Source organism: Drosophila takahashii, chromosome X (assembly GCF_030179915.1).
Source record: "Drosophila takahashii strain IR98-3 E-12201 chromosome X, DtakHiC1v2, whole genome shotgun sequence".
Lineage (NCBI taxonomy): Eukaryota > Metazoa > Arthropoda > Insecta > Diptera > Drosophilidae > Drosophila > Drosophila takahashii.
This window is the reverse complement of record NC_091683.1, coordinates 10,149,551-10,168,455: the sequence shown is the minus strand read 5'-3', so window position 1 is coordinate 10,168,455 and position 18,905 is coordinate 10,149,551. Positions and strand designations below refer to the sequence as shown.

General features: G+C 38.8%; 3 protein-coding genes across 3 annotated transcripts; 1 reads left to right on the top strand and 2 right to left on the bottom strand.

Moving 5' to 3' along the window:
• Positions 1–2,334: 2,334 nt before the first annotated feature.
• Paics (PAICS bifunctional enzyme) lies at positions 2,335–6,298 on the bottom strand. Its single transcript, XM_017155519.3, has 5 exons — positions 6,036–6,298; positions 5,075–5,278; positions 4,359–4,503; positions 3,414–3,526; positions 2,335–3,353 (listed from the first exon to the last, which is right to left on the bottom strand). Exons 1-5 carry the CDS (start codon positions 6,064–6,066, stop codon positions 2,551–2,553), a joined length of 1,296 nt encoding a protein of 431 aa, XP_017011008.1. The 5' UTR covers positions 6,067–6,298; the 3' UTR covers positions 2,335–2,550.
• On the bottom strand, positions 6,158–9,227 carry pira (pirate). Its single transcript, XM_017155506.3, has 2 exons — positions 9,090–9,227; positions 6,158–9,018 (listed from the first exon to the last, which is right to left on the bottom strand). The coding sequence occupies exon 2, from the start codon at positions 8,929–8,931 to the stop codon at positions 7,153–7,155; it is 1,779 nt and encodes a 592-aa protein (XP_017010995.2). The 5' UTR covers positions 8,932–9,018; positions 9,090–9,227; the 3' UTR covers positions 6,158–7,152.
• A 1,717-nt stretch (positions 9,228–10,944) lies between these two features.
• Agpat1 (1-Acylglycerol-3-phosphate O-acyltransferase 1) lies at positions 10,945–18,791 on the top strand. The gene is made up of 4 exons (XM_017155530.3): positions 10,945–11,097; positions 12,640–13,083; positions 16,212–16,345; positions 16,413–18,791. Exons 2-4 carry the CDS (start codon positions 12,902–12,904, stop codon positions 17,099–17,101), a joined length of 1,005 nt encoding a protein of 334 aa, XP_017011019.2. The 5' UTR covers positions 10,945–11,097; positions 12,640–12,901; the 3' UTR covers positions 17,102–18,791.
• Positions 18,792–18,905: the final 114 nt, after the last annotated feature.

Here is an 18,905-nt window from a genome sequence, read left to right as displayed (position 1 = left end):
AAAACAAAGCAAATACTCATTTAAAGTACGGATTGTCATACCTTCCTGAACTCGTTATTAAATTTCCTAACGATTGGCATTTAAACCTTGACATTTTATTTCTTTTTAATTTTTCGCAAAAAATCATGGGGTACCCCCTTATAAAAAAATTAAAAATTGGCGAAAATTTTATTTTTCCAAAATTACACGGAAAGTTGTATGGATTTATAGCAAATTTTGTTATCTGTTCAAAACAGTATGAATTTTTGGTGTAGGACAATTTTTGGCCAAGTTATAGCAAAAAAACCAAAAGAAAAAATTCAAATTTTTGTCAAAAACTGAAATCGCGAATTTCCAAAAAAAAAACAAAACCCGTTTTTTCGCTAAAACGTTGCAGTTTTTTCGCTATAACAAAGCAAATACTGATTCAAAGTATGGATTGTCATACCTTTATGAACTCGTTATTGAATTTCCTAACGATTGGCATTTAAACCTTGACATTTTATTTATTTTTAATTTTTCGCAAAAAATCATGGGGTACCCCCTTATAAAAAAATTAAAAATTGGCGAAAATTTTATTTTTCCAAAATCACACGGAAAGTTTTATGGATTTATAGCAAATTTTGTCATCTGTTCAAAACAGTATGTATTTTTGGTGTAGGACCATTTTTGGCAAAGTTACAGCAAAAAAACCAAAAGAAAAAATTCCAATTTTTGTCAAAAACTGAAATCCCGAATTTCCAAAAAAAAAACAAAACTGGTTTTTTCGCTAAAACAAAGCAAATACTCATTTAAAGTATGGATTGTCATACCTTCCTGAACTCGTTATTAAATTTCCTAACGATTGGCATTTAAACCTTGACATTTTATTTCTTTTTAATTTTTCGCAAAAAATCATGGGGTACCCCCTTGTAAAAAAATTAAAAATTGGCGAAAATTTTATTTTTCCAAAATTACACGGAAAGTTGTATGGATTTATAGCAAATTTTGTTATCTGTTCAAAACAGTATGAATTTTTGGTGTAGGACAATTTTTGGCCAAGTTATAGCAAAAAAACCAAAAGAAAAAATTCACAAAGCAAATACTGATTCAAAGTATGGATTGTCATACCTTTCTGAACTCGTTATTAAATTTCCTAACGATTGGCATTTAAACCTTGACAATTTATTCATTTTTAATTTTTCGCAAAAAATCATGGGGTACCCCCTTATAAAAAAATTAAATTCATTCATTAATTTCATTCTTTTAAAATCACTGAGATCAGCCCAAAAGTATACTTTTTTTTACGGTTTATAGGCATTTGCAACAAATTTGCGGCGAATATTATTATATAGAAAAGTATGCCAATTAAAATTTTATGCCTTTAACAACGTTTCTTTGAAAAATAGTTAAATGGAACTTTAAATTCAAGTTTTGCAATGCTAGTTGTAAAATCATTCCAAATTCCTAAGCTAAGTGAGTTTAACCAAGTATCTCTTAAGGGGTTATATACCTTTTTTTTTTCAAAAAAACGAAATTTTTTTTTTTGCTGAATCTTAAAGTATATCCCCTAGAGAACATCTTCCCAAATTTTCATACAGATCCGAATAATAGTTCGATAGGAAAACCGCGTTTTGACGCGCTCGACTTCAATAGTTGCAACGTCAACGTAAAACTTTGAATGCGATTATCTCAAAGTCGTGTTTTTCCAAAAGTCCCTTCGCTGTGACCACGATTGCGCAAGAACTATTTGATCGATCTTCTTCAATTTTTTTTTAAATTATTCGTAATGATTGTGCCGAGTTCGTGAACGATTCAGTTTTTATGCGCCAATTTTAATTTCGCAGATCAGAATTTTTTAATAAAATTTTTAGAACTTGAAAAATCAACTTTTTGGAAAAATTGTTACTGTATGCAGAAAAAAGGAAATATTCTTAAAAGTAATCGTTCACGAACTGGAAATAATACTATACTAACTAAAAATTTTTGGTTTTTTGATATCAGTATACCTGCTGGACTTCCATCGTGGTCACCGCAAGCCGCTATAAAAAAAAAAGGGTTCCGAAAGAATTGCCATAACTTCGTAAATTATTCATATTTTTTCAAGAACAAAGGCTTGTTGTTTCGATAAAAACATGTACTATCAATAAATAATAACTTCACTGTCATAAAATAATTGCTACACACCAAAAAAAAAATCCAAAGTTCCCTCAATTTTTTCGCTCAAAAAAGGTATATAACCCCTTAAACAGAATAACTACATACGCATTAGAGAATCTTTTTCTATTACTTTTAGAAAACTTTAGACACTTTAATAAAAACTATCCAAGTAAAAAGCTTCCCTCCTAAGTAGCAAATAAAATACCCAGAAACATGTTGAGTTTTTATATTTAATTTTTTTATTAGTAGGTATTTCGAGTTACCTTATCCAGAAGGGTATACAACTAGTTCAAGTCGTGCTTTCTTAATACTACAAAAATAAAAAAGGTTTTGGTTATCAAAAAAAAAAATAAAAACGAAGAGAAGAATTAACAAAGGATGTATTCTGAGGATGATCTTTCAAGGATACTCTTTATGGCCCCCTTTCTTCATCTAAGCGTTTCGCACGCCGCGCAGCTCCTTGTCGGCCTTCTTGAGGGTGATAAAGTTGTTCAGCGCCTTGACGCGCAGCTTCGACCAGACCATGAAGTTGCCCAGTCCCAGAATGGTGGCCGCATGCAGGGCAGCCGCCTCCGGATAGAGAACGGTGGCACAGCCCAGGCCCGATGGCAAATTCAGGCTGGACCACACATCCACCTGCATGTTGTCCGACTTGACAGGCGGACAGTTGATCACCGGATAGTTGGTGCTGCCGGAGACGACGGGACCCAGTCCATTGGAACGCCCGGCGACGGCCACGAAGATCAGGTTGCTCATCACCGACTCGTATTCGCGGACAATGCGCAGGGTTTCCTCGGGTCCCTTGTGGGCCGAACTCACTCGGAGCTCGACGTTGAGGCCCAGCGATCGACAGCTGGTGGCTATCTTTTCGCTGTGCGAAGTATCCGAGGCACTGCCCATCAGGACCACAACCAGATGATCCTTCTTTGGCACAATATCGGCCAGCTGTTCGGCCACCCAAATGAAATTCCTCTTCACCGTGTCCAAATCGCTGGCCGTCACCGAGGCCAGATTGCGATACACCTGCTTGTCCACCATCAGTCGCTTATCGCCGGCCGGCCAAAGGCGCCACGAATCGGAGTCAATGATGTCGGCCAGAACAATGTTGCCATCGTCACAGATTCCGAACTCCACCTTCATGTCGATGAGGGCGCAGTTCTTGGTCTGCCACGCCCGCTCGAGAATCTCGAAGACCAGCAGTGTGGTCCTGCGCATGATGTCCACCTCATCCTGGCCTGTCGGGGTTTTGTAATTCGGTTAGTTGGGTATTTCATGAAAGGATTATCTCCACTCACCAATCACCAGGCCATTCAGCTCGAACTTGGCCGAGACGATCTGCTCCTCGCTCCACTGGGGATCGTGGTTGGCGTCGTCCTTGAAGAAGGTCTCCTGTTTCGGCGGGGAGAATCTGAAAAATACAAGAATAAGCATAATAATAATAAGAAATTCGTTAAGATAATTAATTGTAAATATAATTAATAGTTTACATGAAAAGAATTAATTTATAAAAATAACGTTTTTGTATTGTTACGGTTAAAACAGTTAATATTCTGTATTTATTGCTAATTTATCTCACTATTACTTGATGGAAAATCCTCAAAGAGACGGAGTTCTCCAATCAAAGCCATAAAAAGGCCTTGTTATCAAACCAATTATTGAAAAATTCGCTAAGATAATTAATAGTAATTATAATAAATAGTTTACTAACTTGAAATTAACGAAAAGGAAATTTTACTAAACACACTGAGGACTCAACAAATTTAAAGATATTTTTTAAACCAATTACGTGCCAAGAATTAATTTCTAAAAACAAAGTTTTTGTATTTTTACGGTTAAAATAGTTTACATTCTGCATTTATTGCTAATTTATCTCACTATTATTTGAAAGAAAAACCTCAAAGAGATGCAGCTCTACGATCAAAGCCATAAAAAGGCCCATTGCCTTGGAATGACATCGAATGACACGCATTTACGGCTTTACGGATCGATTGGCGATGCTCTGACGAAAATCCGGCTTGAATTACAGACCCCGCGATTCGATTTTGATGACTTTAGCAATGTTATTCCGACGGGGGAATTGGGAATGAAAATGGGGGGCTTATCAGCGATTGTTGACCCTGCCTCAGTGCATCGATTGCAGTTAAATTTGTTTACCGCAAGCGGGGGCCCCAGATAACAGAGATCGAATCGGCTCGGATCGGGTGATAACCCCCAGAGATCCATAGATCCACCATACCAACCTGTAGCCCTCGGGCACGCCGACATTGCGCTTGAGGAACGATCCGGTGGCCAGGCGACGCGTCACCCACTCAATGGGTATCATCTGGCACTTGCGGGCGATGAAGGCCTTCGAGCCGCACTGCTTCACATACGCGGTGCGTATTCCTGGGGAAAATTTAATTTAATTAATTTATTTGATTATTTTTTGTTTTCTAAATTAATGAGATTTTACTATACATTGTAAAACTATAGTTTAATATATTTTAAATCGTTTTTCTTTCGTTTTATTTAGCTTAAATATACCTATCAAAATGTAGAAGAAATTTTTTAAATCGGACTATTTATTAAAAAGTTATGGGCAAAAATTGAAACAGCAGTTAGATGGAGCCATCAAAAAATTTCAACAGCCGCTAGATGACGCCAGTAGCTTTGATATCTGCATATCTCCATCTCCCTCGCACTGATGGTGGAAGATCTCGACTATAGGCGTTCTCTCTTGTTTTATAATTAAAATATTTGCCCATAAAGCATTAATTTACATCAAATCTATATATTAAAATATAAAGCTTACCATCTTAGGCAATAAAAAGCAATATATTTACTTTAATCTAAAGGTATGTTTACTTCCACACAAGGTATATTATATTGCAAATCTTGTAATATAATTGTTAATATTAATTTAATTTATTTAGATGATTAACCCAGAGATTAATAAACATTTTCAACATTTACTCACCGGCCTCGTTGAGCAATCGAAAGACCTGACCATTGGTGGTATTGGAGATCTCCGCCTTGCCCGCCAGATCGTGGGCCTTGACTCCATCGCCCGCGGTGATGCGATCCTTGCTGAGGAGCAGGCAAAGTCCCGGCTGTTCGGGCAGATCGTACACCTGCTTGGTTTTGCCCTCGATGATGACCTTTCCGAGCTTGTAGCCCTCAACTGTGGAAAAATATATGAAATTTAATTCAGGGAATTACTATAAATAAGTCATATTAACCACTATACTATTTCAAATATTATGTTTGTATTGTACAAGTATAATCTCGAGTTTAAGGAGCCAAACGCTTTTTTGTTTACATAAAATATAGAATACAGGTCAATAAAGATCACCATAAAAATCAGATTAGGACAGTATTTCATTCTTCATTTTATTTTAAACAAACAATAAAACTGTTTAAAGTAATAAATGAATACAAATATTTATTAGATTTTTTTTTTTGAGAACTTCATAAGTTACTGTTTAAAATAATTATAAACTATTTCACATATCAATTTCTAATACTTTGTAATTTGTAAGCAACCTATTTATTTTTATTACATTATTATTATTTTCGTAATTCAGTTGATTCTCTCAATCGTAGACTTTCAGAATAATATAAAATGTATAATTTCATTTAGGAATTTTACTTTAAGATTTTTTATCTGATAATATTTGCAATCTTAGACCTATCGAATGCTATAAATTTTATATGCTACAGATGTTTATTTCGCGACTGAGGGGTCCCTGATTCGTAGAAATCTTAACATAATATACATTTGATAATAAACAAAAAACGTTTGGCTCTTCTGAGGACTTTGGCCGAGAGATTTGACAACATTTGCGTTCCAAGAACTGTCGCATGGTGTAAATATGATATGCCACAGATGTTTATTTGTGATTTAAGATCCCTGGAAAAGTGAAAACTGGAGAACTTACTCGATGTGGTTGTTGTGGCTGCGGTGGACATCTCGTTTCGTGTTTCGCGTTTCGCGTCTTTCAGAATCCGAATTAGAATCGAAATGAAACCCAATTGACGGCTGCTGTTTCACGTGTTGCGCGCTTCGCTTTGTGCTCGATATTCGCTTGTGCTTTGCTCTTGCTCTTTCCACTGTTTTTTTGTTGTAGTTTTTGTTTTTCTGACGTTCCGTAAACTCCGCCGTTCGTCGTCTGCGTCGAGGAATCGCTCCAAAGCAACTGAGCGTCAGCAGAATCGCCGGCGCGACTTTATGGCTCGATTTTCTTATCGCCGAAACCCCCACCAACACACAGAGATCGTATATGCGTGTGTGTGTGTGTGTGTGTGTGTGTGTGGGCTTAGAAACGGGTATAATGCCGATCGGCGATACCCTGCGATTCTAGGGTTGTTGGCCTATCTTAGGATTCATTTTTGGTAATATGTAAAGCTATCTTATTGTGCAAATGACTGGATTTTTTTTGGGGGGGTCTGGTGACCCAGTTTCTTTTATGGTGACCTCGACCTTTAGATTGGTGACCCCTAGATCACTTTCTGTTGCTTTTTCTTTCCTTGGTAACCAATAACCATTCTTTAGATTGGTGACCCCTACAACACTTTCGGTTTCTTCTTCTCTCCATGGTTACCCTTTTTCTCCTGTGGGTGACCTCACTCTTCAGATTGGTGACTTTCTGGTCATTTTTCTTTCACTAGTGACCTTGTTCTTTAAATTGGTGACCCCTACATCACTTTTTGGTCATTTTTCTTTTCTTGGTGACCTATTTTCATCGATTGGTGACCTCATTCTTTAGATTGGTGACCCCTAGATAACTTTCTGTTGCTTTTTCTTTCCTTGGTGACCTATTTTCTTAGTGATCTTAGATTGGTGACTTCTGCATCACTTTCTGGCCATCTTTCTTTCTCTGGTGACCCATTTTCTCAGATTGGTGACCTCATTCTTTAGTTTGGTGACCCCTACATCACTTTCTGTTTCTTTTTCTTTCCTTGGTGACCCATTTTCTTTGATTGGTGACCTTTTTTTTACATTGTTGACCCCTTGACCGCTATCTGGTCCTTTTTCTCTCCATGGTGACTTCACTCTTAAGTCTTACGCCTCTTTTCCTCTCCTTGGTGACCCCGTTCCTCCTCCTCATCCTCCTCCTGCTCCTGCTCCTCCACCAACTGCCCATTTAGAGTGGGAAACTCGATGACGGGCAGCACCTTGCGCTGCTGCTGCTGCGGATTGCCCTCGTCCATCAGCCTCTGGATGAGATTGGCGATATCCTCGCGCTTCTTGGTGACCGTCAGCAGGTCGAACCAGTTGCTCAGCTCGGCGATGGGCAGCCGGTAGTCGCGGATGGGCTGCGTGAAGAAGTGCTCGACATACTGCAGCAGATAGAGGCCGCAATCGGTGAGATTCTCCTGCTGCGGCACCTCCACGCGATGGCCGGGCATGTTGTCCTTGTTGAAGACATGCGCCTGGCCATCGGGATTCTTGGCCCTGTACTCGCAGGTGAGATAGTCCCTCAAAATGGCGATGGCCCGATGGCGAGAGGTTACCGCTAGAGAGTCGAAAATGAGGATCACCGGCTGCTTGATCGCCCCATCATCGCCGCCCATCGCCACCGGTCCCTGGAGACTGGGAAAGCAGATGATGGCCAGCAGCCAGTGGGCCTGCTCGTTGAACGGCACTATGATGAAGTCCTTGTCGAAGATGTCCACCGTGCGGGTCCACTTCTTAACCCTCTCGTGTCGCTTCTGTGCCGCCGTCTGCTTCAAGTTGATCGGACGCGTCAGCGTCGTGAGTCGCTTGTGGAAAAACGAGCTGAAGATGTGCGTCCTTTCGCGCTGCGCCTCGGATATCACATGATCCTTGAGCCAGCGCAGATAGAAGTCGATGATGATGTCGTTCAGATAGCTGCCGCTGCTCAGGCACATGTAGTCCTTCATGCTGATGCTCAGGCCGCCGGTTCCGGTGGGCGGATACATCAGTAAATGCACATTCTCATCGGCGGCGGACTGCTGCTGCTGCTCCTCCGCCTGCTGCTCATCATCCTCCTCGCTGCTGCTCAGCAGCACCACCGGCTCATCGTTGTCATCATCATCGCAGTCGCGACTGAGGATCCACCGGCGATTCCTGCGCAGGCGGCTGCGCTCGGCCCGCTCCTCGGGCGTCCTGTCCGCTCCAGCTGCACTCCAGCTGGCGGTGGTGGTGGTGGTTGCCAGGATGGAGGATTGCGCCTTGGGCTTCGGCTCGCTGACTTGCGGGTTGTTTGGAGCAGCTGGCTGGCTGCTTTTCTTGAGCTTCTTGCCATTCCGCTCGGCTCCTTGAGCTTCCTTGCCACTCGAACGCCGCTTCTTGTGTTTTTTGCCCCTGCGAGGAGCCTCCGCGGAGCTGCCATTGTGCTCCCGCTTGCGTTTCTTGGCGGGATTGGCATCTGCAGCCGCCTGCTGCATCTCCCTGTACATCTCCTCCGCATGGGCAACCATCTCCTGGGCACTGACCTTCATCCGGAAGCCCACGGAGACCACGACGCGGATGCTGCCGCCCGCGTGCTCCGCAGCATCGATGGTGGTGCTCTCGTCGAACTGGATGTCCACCTGGCGGAGCAGATCCTGCACCGTGCAGTGCGAGCTGGGCAGCGTGAAGGTGATGATGTGCTGCTGGCCGCACTCGAGGACCACCAGCATCTTGGCGCTCCGCCGGTCGAAGGACCAATCACCGCCACCGCTGGCCAACCGATTGATGACCAGCTGGCGGGAGAGGATTAGGTAGTCGTTGCGGGAAATCGGACGAACTGCCTTGTCCACCAGCTGCTCGCACTTGTGCTGCAGCTCCAGCGGGGAGAGGGGTAGTCGGCGCTTCAGGATTCGCTCCATTATTCCTCGATACAAACCAAATTCAAATTCACCGTGTGAACATCGCGAACAGACGTTTCCTGGAAATGGTTGAAAATTCCCGGGTTGCTGGGCACCAAAAAAGTTTCTTAACACTGGTTTTCAATTTTTATCCGCCGTTTTTTCTGCGGGCAACTCACCTCGGGCCGCGGCGGTTGGGATTTCCGGACTCCCGGTCCTCGAAATATTCGGCTTTTCCTGCAAACGGCGTCCTAGTTTCAAAGGTAAAGAGTGCTGTATCCAAAACATCTGTGCCAGCGGTCCTATCGATATCGTTGGTCTGCAAGGGTATCGATGTTTTCGCCGGTGTATCGTAAGCAGCTGCCGTTTTTTAGGCTCTTTTTCGCAAGTATCGATAGACTGTTTTCGAAAATGGGAATTTTCAAACCAATAACTGGGTTTAGAAAGACTTGGTTTTCTTGATTTCAAGGGGAATTAATGTGATCAAACCTTATCTAGATGTTATGTATTCTTGATCTTTCTTTTCGACCCTTCAATTGGTTTGGGTTCTAAATGTTTTTCAATATTTCCTTAATTATATATGCATTTTATATATATTTATTATTTTTCTTCGACTGGTAATTTTATAAAATTAAAAAAGGTTTAAAATACTTTGAATATATCATATTATTCTAATTAAATACATTAAATCAGTTATTAAACAACTATATTTTTAACTATATTATAAAAGCAAAAAAAATCTAAAATATTAATTAAAACCAAAAACAGCAAAGGCACGAGTTCAATTCCTGTCGTCAACAGTGATTTTTTTGTTTTTACCATAAACTTGAAACAAATAAGAGTGTTTGTCGAAAGCCGTGTTTTTAACATAGTTTCCACATTTGCAATTGCATATTGTTGTTTTGCGTCCGTTTTTCTAGTCGTCAGCTTGGACGTCTCAATATCAGTTCCACCACACGGATCGTTCGGAGATAACGAAATCGAATGTAAACAAAAATATTTTTGTTTTTGTTTTGTTTCTAAGACTGTCTTGGTAAAAATAAAAACTGTTCGGTACCCCTTCCCCTTTTCCACCGCCTGATACACGTTTTCCGCAGGCCAAAGGGCTCGATTTCGCAATTGCTTTGGTTGCCAACTGCAAAAAATCGCATCTAAATCATATCTCTCCCTGGCTGTCAGCAAGTTTGCCAACTATTCGAGAACTCTGTTTTGTTTCCAGGAAGGGGAAGTCACTGCCGACTGCCAAGAAGCATTGCCTTGTTTTCACATTTACTTCAACTTTTATTTATAGCAAAATTTGTATTTTAAATAAATAAATTAAAGGTACATAAATAATTTAAATTCTGATCAATTCTATTTATTTTACAATTCAAATTGATTTGGTTTATAAAATTAAGACTGCCCTGCTTACCCTTCTTATTTTTACTAGCAAGGTCGCCCGCAGCTTCGCGTTGTGGAATACAGATTGAAAATAGATCGGCTATATTCTATATGCATCTATCTTTCCTACTTATTATCAATTTAAAATAGAAAAAACGTAGGAAAATTATTTTTGTTTGCCGAAATAATAAATAAATTCCTATTTTGCAGAAAAAAGCAGTATTTTGTTCAAACAAAGCAAAAGAGTATCCAAATATGTAATTAAATTCCCAATCGTTGGGATGTTTGTAATTTGTAAGCCTTCTTAATTGAAATATTTTTTTGCCGTAGCAATTATTAGTTTCTATTTGTATTTATTTATTTGTATTTGTTATTTATATTTTTTGAAAAAGCCTTTTTTTGCTAGCCTTTTCAGTTTCTAGTTTAACTGGTTTCTTATTTACTAGTTTAGCCAGACTTTCAGGAAATAAAAATAAAATCAAACAAAATTAACATTTTTGAATTTGAGTTTGAACAGCAAGGTTCCAAAAAATCAATCGATGGGTGTGTGTATCCGCTAAGTCACAGGCGCTGATGGCTTGCCATCGATGATCCCACAAGTCGATACATCGATGTCCGCAATCGACGTTGCTCCACCTCTACCGGTAACGGGTAACGGAAATTTCTCGCCAAACGCAACGGTTTTCGCGTCGCCGTCGACGTCGGCGTTGTGTCGTCGCCGAAACAACAACAAAAGCAGCAGAAATAAGAAATAAAAAGCGTAATCCCTTTTATTAAAATCGACAAGAATAACAACAAAAAAAAAAAGTGAGAACCCAGTTGTTGTTTGTGTGCCAGTGAATTCCTCGCCGTCGCAAATTGTATTATATCAAAGTTATTTAATTTAATTGTCAAGATTTGCCCGCAACATAAAGAAGCAAACGAAAATTGTATTTATTTATGTTTATTTCGTGTGTTTGCGTGTGTGTGTGCCGTGCTTTTTATTTTTTGCTACTATTATCCTTGGCGTGTCTGCCGCTTGCTCTCTCCTTCTCTCTCTTGTGCCCGCTCTCTTCGCGCAACCCTCTATTACCCTTGTTTTTTTTGCTTATTTTGTTTTGTGCCAGATGTAAAAAAAATAAGAATATTAACCCTAGATGGACCCACTTTGCCAAAATCCCATATGTTTCACTTTTGCCAATAAGTTTAAAATTGCTGAATATTTTTCTTGTATTTTTATGAGATAATATTGCAGATTTTGTAGATATTTTATTTCTTAAAGTGTAAAATTTTAGGATCCCGAATTTTGTGTAAAATTGCAATCAAGGGTTAAGGACTTTGAATAGATAGAGAATTAATAGGAATAGAAATAGACAAATAAAGAAGATGGGATAAACAAAAAAAATAGACAATTTCCCGCATAAAAGTTCATTTATTTAGCCGCTTATTTGCAGCATTCAAATTGAAATTCAATAGCTGGTCAATTGATAGTATCGCATAGTATCTATAAAACCCATACAAAAACTCATATGGAATGCTTTCCTTCAGTTTTCCCCCGTTTGTTTTGTTTCGTTTTTCGCCGCTGGGCGCAAATTTAAATTGATTTTTTCTCTCTCTTCTGGGCTGCTGTACATATGTACAGCTGCGGTTAAAATATTAGGACCTTTTGTAAATTTAAATAGTTTAAAACTTTACGTAAATCCGAAACAGTATGATAAAATAGTAAAAAATTAGTTTATATAAACAAGTTCAGATTTCCTTTAACTGTTATCTACTATTTTCTTAATAAGTAAATCAGTTTAACAAAGCAGGTATTAGAAAGTTCATTTTTTAAAAACTTAAAATAAAATCTTTTGGTTTTATATTTCCACAAGTGCTATTGATTCGACCGCAACTGTATGTGTGCTGATGTCGTGGTTTGTTGCACTTTCATAATTGTCATGTTAATGCTTCGAATAAAAGAGAGGGCATAAAAGTAGAAGGAATAGGAGAATGGCGTGCAACAAACTTGAATTTAAATCGCCCTCGCCACTTATCACTTTATTAACTTGAACCATAACAAAAGAGCGGTGCTTGCAAAACTGTATAATTAACCCTTAATTGGAAATAAAACTGTATATGTAAATTAACCCTTGATTAAAAGTAAATACAATACAGTATTTTGGTATAACTTTAATGATTTGACTTCACTTTTTTAAAGAACAAAAGCATCATAATTTAATTACTAAAAATTAAAATTATTTAAAGATACTAATACTAAATATTAAAAAAAAACCCTGTTATTTAGCCCCTCTAAATATAGAAATAATAGCTACTAATCAAAATTACTATTTTACTATACCATTTATCAATATATCTTCCCTCTTGCAGCACAACGAAAGGAACAACCAACATACCCACACACAATTCACACCTAAAAGACTGCAATCTGCCTTAACCAGAGGAAAGCCAGAGAAAGGGGACTATAAAGATACAATTTGGGGGAGGAAATCGAGTGGAGAGAGTGAAAGGAAAGCAGGGGAGGGAAGGTCCGAGTTCGCAGATTGATTCCAGCACGATCCGGATCTGAATCGGAACCACTGAATACTGAATCTGGATCTGAATCGCTAACATAATCAAAATAGGGATCGCAATGAGTTCGTTCATCGAGCTGCTGGGACTTTTCCTGCTGCTGATGCTGCCATTTCTGTACGAGACCAACCACATATTCCGCTACTACTTCAAATTCATGCTGTACTACGGCATCGTGTCCTTCAACTCGATCGTCCTCATCCCGGCCTTCCTCACCCGACCCTGCGATGTCCGTAATCTGCTGTAAGTAACCCAAACCCACTCTAAAAATTTCAGTATAGTATAGTATAGTATGATATGATATTATATTTTAACAAATGGGGACTTTATTTATGTTATAAAAATCAATGTTGTTATTACTTGGTATTTTTACTTAAAGAATTCCGTCAGAATATCGTTATAGATAAAAATTCCAACATTTTAATAGATAGATTGATAACTCATCTATTTCAATAAAGATCTCAAGTGTCTGATTGTCTATGAAGGCACAGTATTATTTGAGCTACAGTGCAAAATACGAAAAACATTTTAACCTTATCGATTGGCAGTTAAAATAAATGTTTTTTAGCCAACAATGTGCTAGAAAATAACATTTTTAATGCGTCTGCCATTAAGCGAAACAAAGTAGTTCCTTTTATTATATTACTAAACTATTTGTGTATTTAAATTTACATTTTTAAATTTACAATTTATGATTTTTGTCGTATTTTGTCAAAAGTAGCGTCTATTTTACTTATCATTTAATTTTAAAATGTTTTTTTACGATAACGTTTACTTTTAATGATATATTGGCAATCCCTGCATTCCTTATTCAAATCAATCCACTTAATGAAACAATTTCCTTAATCGCCATCTGGCATCACGCCCCCACATGACCTGTTAAATTACTTTAGACAATCAAGCAGCAGTCCGGTCCCTCAAATTGCCGGTAAATAATGCATTGTATTGGCCTGACAGCCAGATAGAGTAATTGCAGTATCACCAACTTAATTTTAACCAAAAGAAATGACTTATCGCCGAAGACCCCGCAATGACGGTTGATTTTTCGACCCGCCTGTCTTCGAGGAAGAGGCTCCTTGAGGTCCCAAGGTGACTGCGTCAATGACACATGCAACTTTAATTGGCTATCAATATTAACAAGGCCCAAATGCGGAGGAGTGACTGGACTGCAGGTGTCCGCAATGCACTCCTGGCCAACTGTCCGTCAAGGCCCCAGATTGTCCGAAAAGCTATGTCCCCCGTTTGGCAATATTTACGATTTCTTGTGCACTAAAAAAAAATGGTATACGTTTTACACATGTGAATTAAAGGAAAAAGGGCTTTTTAAAAAGTAAAGAAAATGTAGAGAACTAGTTTACATTTATTTAGTTACCTTCCTTAAATTTTTGAGCATTTCTTTATATAAATTCAGACTAAATTTTAGTTTTATATTTATCGTCCTTACTGAATTGAATTTTTATGATTCTTGGGAATAATACGTTTTTCCCAGAATCTATTAACCGTTCGAGCCATCAATTATTTCAAAGATATATTTTTATTGTTCGATAAATTTAGGTTTATGATGTTTTTGTTACCAATTCCGGTATCGGAAATTGAGTTTGTGATGAATTTCATACCACTTCACCAAGCGCGATAAGGAATTTATTGCACACTTGTGGCCCCATGGTGTTTCCTTTATTTTTTGCTAGCCAGGCAAACTGATTTTCAATTGAAATTAAATCACTTGGGCATAATAAATAAAGAGTTTACGAGTTCTGGAAAACAAACGATAAAAAATAAAATAAAATTATAAAAGCTGTTTAGATAAAAAGAAATACATAAAAATCTTTTAAACAAATAAATTAGTCTTTATAAGTTTTTTGTTCTATGTAGACTGTACTTAAAATTTGAAGATCAGGATCTTCATTTTTGGTACAAATTTGACATTTTTCTTAATCGAGTTTTTGCTGAAACTTGGGCAAAATTGGTCCCAAATCAAAGAGGCGTACTGTTTTGAGTAGCTAACAACCTAATAATTAATATCAGTAAACTTTCCGTCTGATTTAAAAAATTAAATATTTGACCCAATTTTCAAATTTTTGATAAGGGGTTACATCATAATTTTTTTCGAAAAATGGCAAAAATTAAAAATTTTCAGGTTTAAATGCAGATCGATTGGGGATTTTATTACGAGTTCAGCAAGGTATGACATTCCATATTTGGATCACTATTTCCGTTGTTACGAACAAAATACTATTTTTTTGGGTGGGAAATCAGGATACTGATTTTTTTTGGCAATAATTCGATTTTTAGTAGTTTTTTCTTTATTTTTAACAAATAAAGTATTAAGTATTGGCTTTTGTTATGAGCTGATCTATTTCTTCAAGACTTACTCAATAGTTCTACTGTCGATAACTAGTTATTATATAAAGGTAATGGGTATCGTATGCGTTGCAAGGTTCGTGACTGTTGTTGCTAGTGATTTTTGTTTGTAATTTTAACTGCGGCTATCGCCTAGGTGTCAGGCCAAGGACGAAGTTTTCGAGGGGAATTGAATTGGATTGCTCGGTGCTCGGGTTCGGATTCGGGTTTGGGTTTGGGTTTGGGTTTCCAGGTGGCTGGATATATGGGAAAGGGCGGACAGGGAGCAAGGGAGCTGTTTGCTGCACGCTAATGGAAAAACCAGAGAGAACCGATTTCTTTGTCCCCAATGCGGTTTATTTTATTTTTTTTCTGTATTTTGGCATGTGGTTAGTACACTTGCTAGTAGTTCTTACCACCACCTCAGCGATTTTCCTCGACTCAAATAACCATTTGCATTAGACAACAATGAATATTTGATATCAGGGGCGGATTACTAGCAGTCCAGTAGTCGCACATGTGTATACCACTCATGGCCTGAATCAATTATGCCTCTCTAACTATTTAATGCAGTCTATCGATCCGTTGTCGTAGGTGAGAATTAAGCCCAGTATTCTCGGTAAACACTGTACAGTGTGCACCCTTCTCAGCTCCCCGGGGTATCATCATATATACGGAGCTCCCAAGCTCCCAGGCAGTAATTACGTGTCATGACTGTGCCGATTAGCCCCTGTGGGATGGGAATGGGTATGGGTATCATCCGGACGACAGGGGATAGAAATCAGAGCTACGCCTCGATGGCTGTCAACTTGATTAAATAATATTGGATTCACAATTGGCTTGGTTTTCGGCTCAATTCATTACGCCCGCTAATGGGTGTGGGAAAAGTTTTAATGGCCTTTAAATCGGGGTTGATTTGAGATGATCTCATGGCCAATTTGGTGACAGAATGTACATTTCGCGCCAGATGTTTGATTCGCATACTCTTTTTTATTATAAAAAAATAATATTATACTATTTTTCTTTTGCAGATGGGCAAGCACCTGGTGCCACCGAGTCTCCACTTTGATTGGCCTGCGCTGGGAGCTGCGTGGCAAGGAGCATTTGGCCAAGGACCAGGCCTGCATCATTGTGGCCAATCATCAGAGCTCGCTGGATGTACTGGGTAATAATTAAAAATAACCATAAATTACTTCTTCAAATATATCTTAATTATATTTTAATATTCTCAGGCATGTTCGACATCTGGCATGTGATGAACAAGTGCACGGTGGTGGCCAAGCGGGAGCTCTTCTACGCCTGGCCCTTCGGCCTGGCCGCCTGGTTGGCCGGCCTGATCTTCATCGATCGGGTGCGCGGCGAGAAGGCCCGCGAAACGCTAAATGATGTCAATCGGCGGATCAAGAAGCAGCGCATCAAACTGTGGGTTTTCCCGGAGGGAACGCGTCGCAACACGGGCGAACTGCATCCGTTCAAGAAGGGCGCCTTCCACATGGCCATCGACCAGCAGATACCCATCCTGCCGGTGGTCTTCTCCTCCTACTGTACATTCCTCAACGACAAGAAGAAGATCCTGAATGCGGGTCGCATTGTGATCACCACGCTGCCGCCGGTTAGCACCGAGGGTCTGACCAAGGACGACATCGATGTGCTAATGGAGCGAGTTCGCTCCCAGATGAGTGAGACATTCAAGCTGTCGTCCGCGGAGGCGTTGCAGCGTTACATACCGATGATGAAGAGCGGTGTTCCCGCTGCCGCATCATCCGCGGCATCTGTGGGCTCAGCGGGATCGACGGCAACTCCTGTCGCGGATGCCGCGGTGGCCGCCGCCGCTGCCGTGGCCAGCAGCAGTTCCGGTTACGGCCAGCCGGCGGGCTACGGAGCCGGTGCTGCAAAGGCCAGCTTGCTCAAGACGCTCTAGGCGAAAGTAGCGATTTAATCCTCACACATAAACACACACTCATCTCCAAAGAATACACACCACCATGGGCGCCATTACGTGGTCATGTCATAGGCCTATTTGGGATTTCGATTCGTATATACATCATCTATAGATTTGCAATTTTCGTACACTTACAGTATTTGTCCTATTTTATTTTACCACCTGAAGTCCAAAGTTTTGTTATTTATTTTAAAGCTAACTAGTAAATGTCCTATTTTATTATAAAATTTAGGTAATTTAAGACCAATTTGTATAGAACTAAGGTATTTCTTATACTCTTCAAAGGGTATTAAAATTGTTTTTATTTCAAGTCAAAAAACAGATAAAATGTAAAGGATTAGAATTACCTTAAATATTAGCTTTTTTAATTAAATCCAGAAATGTGAAACATATATCAAACCAAAGTAATTAAAATATTATAAGTTATTTAATTTCATAAAGCCCTTTGCTTCGCAATTAAAAGACATTGATTTGCAAATAGTACGATATTTAAATGTGAGAACTAAAAACCCAAATAGGTCTATTAGTGAAACGTTCTTTACATTTCAGAAATCTTACACACTTTTTCAAACATTATTCAGCTTTGTTTATCGAAAAGCTTGTTAAGTTAACATGATTATCATCCTAAGACATCGGATTTTAGGTAAAAGCATATCTTAAATACTACATCAGTAAATTTTAAATAGTACTCGAGCTTTTTTCACCTTTTGAGACCTATACAAATAGGTCGAAATATCTTTAGCAACCTTTTTTGACCTAAAAACACAAGTAAAAAAACTTAAGAACCGATGTCTAATCATTTTGTAGATTTCAGCACTTGCATAATGTTTGTGTCTCATTTACACAAGTATTTAAGAAAACCAGTATTTAAACTGCAAAATCGATATGATATGTGACTTGATCCACGCAATGGTTCCGGCTACAGCCCACGCAAAAGCACTTACATCCAAATAGTTTGGCTAATTCAGGCACCACAATGAGTATTAGGAGCAGCAAAGACAAAATTGCAACCCTCGACTGTCAGACTTTATCTTCTTCTTAGGCAACACATACCAAAAAAAAACCAAAATGAATAAAAAAAACCAAAAACTTGAAATTTAACCTACACTTTGCAACAGGAATTTAAGAAGTTGTCTAGCTCGAAATTATTTGGATGAAACTGGATTTCAGTTCTCGCATCCGATCTTTCCTTCCTGTTGCCGCGTGTAATTGTTAGATCATTAAACCAAATACCTACATATATTATATATACTAATCTTAACATAAATTGCAAATGACATTACTTATGTAGGCCGAGACATGGTTGATTTTTACAATTGACCTCTGGACGAGCAGTTTAATCAAGTTCTTTTAACCATACGTATTTTATTTACTAGACATTCCCTAACTAGGTTAGGGCCCCCATTAAACTGAAACCCCTTTTCCCCTTTACTTTGTATCTTGTATCACACACCTCATGACATCTAAGGAACTTAAGGGATCTTTGAACTAACACCTATTTATGTATTGTATTCAAGTGTATTGTGAATTGTATACCATCTATCTGGTAGAGTGTTAACTTAACTTTGTAAATACGATGCGGTTTACTTTAAAGACAAATCAAAAGCGATAAGACGAAAGCAAAGGAAAGAATCAAATGCAAGTGTAATAAATATTTTTTTTTCAAATATTTACGATTGTTTGATTTGGTTTAGATTGGCAAATTGGAAGGGTTACGATTTCCCCACGGACTTTGGTTTAGAAAGATTACCGCCAATCAGAAAAATCAATGACATTGATTCAA

Bases quoted from the DNA above. Each gene is read 5' to 3' on its own strand.
- pira (XM_017155506.3), bottom strand. From the start codon at position 8,931: ATGGAGCGAATCCTGAAGCGCCGACTACCCCTCTCCCCGCTGGAGCTG.
- Paics (XM_017155519.3), bottom strand. From the start codon at position 6,066: ATGTCCACCGCAGCCACAACAACCACATCGA. The intron at 4,504-5,074 runs GTGAGTAAATGT...AATTTTCCCCAG, and splicing joins TCGATTGCTCAACGAGGCCG to GAATACGCACCGCGTATGTG. The intron at 3,354-3,413 runs GTGAGTGGAGAT...AAACCCCGACAG, and splicing joins GCTGAATGGCCTGGTGATTG to GCCAGGATGAGGTGGACATC.
- Agpat1 (XM_017155530.3), top strand. From the start codon at position 12,902: ATGAGTTCGTTCATCGAGCTGCTGGGACTTTTCCTGCTGCTGATGCTG. The intron at 13,084-16,211 runs GTAAGTAACCCA...TTTCTTTTGCAG, and splicing joins TGCGATGTCCGTAATCTGCT to ATGGGCAAGCACCTGGTGCC. The intron at 16,346-16,412 runs GTAATAATTAAA...TAATATTCTCAG, and splicing joins GAGCTCGCTGGATGTACTGG to GCATGTTCGACATCTGGCAT.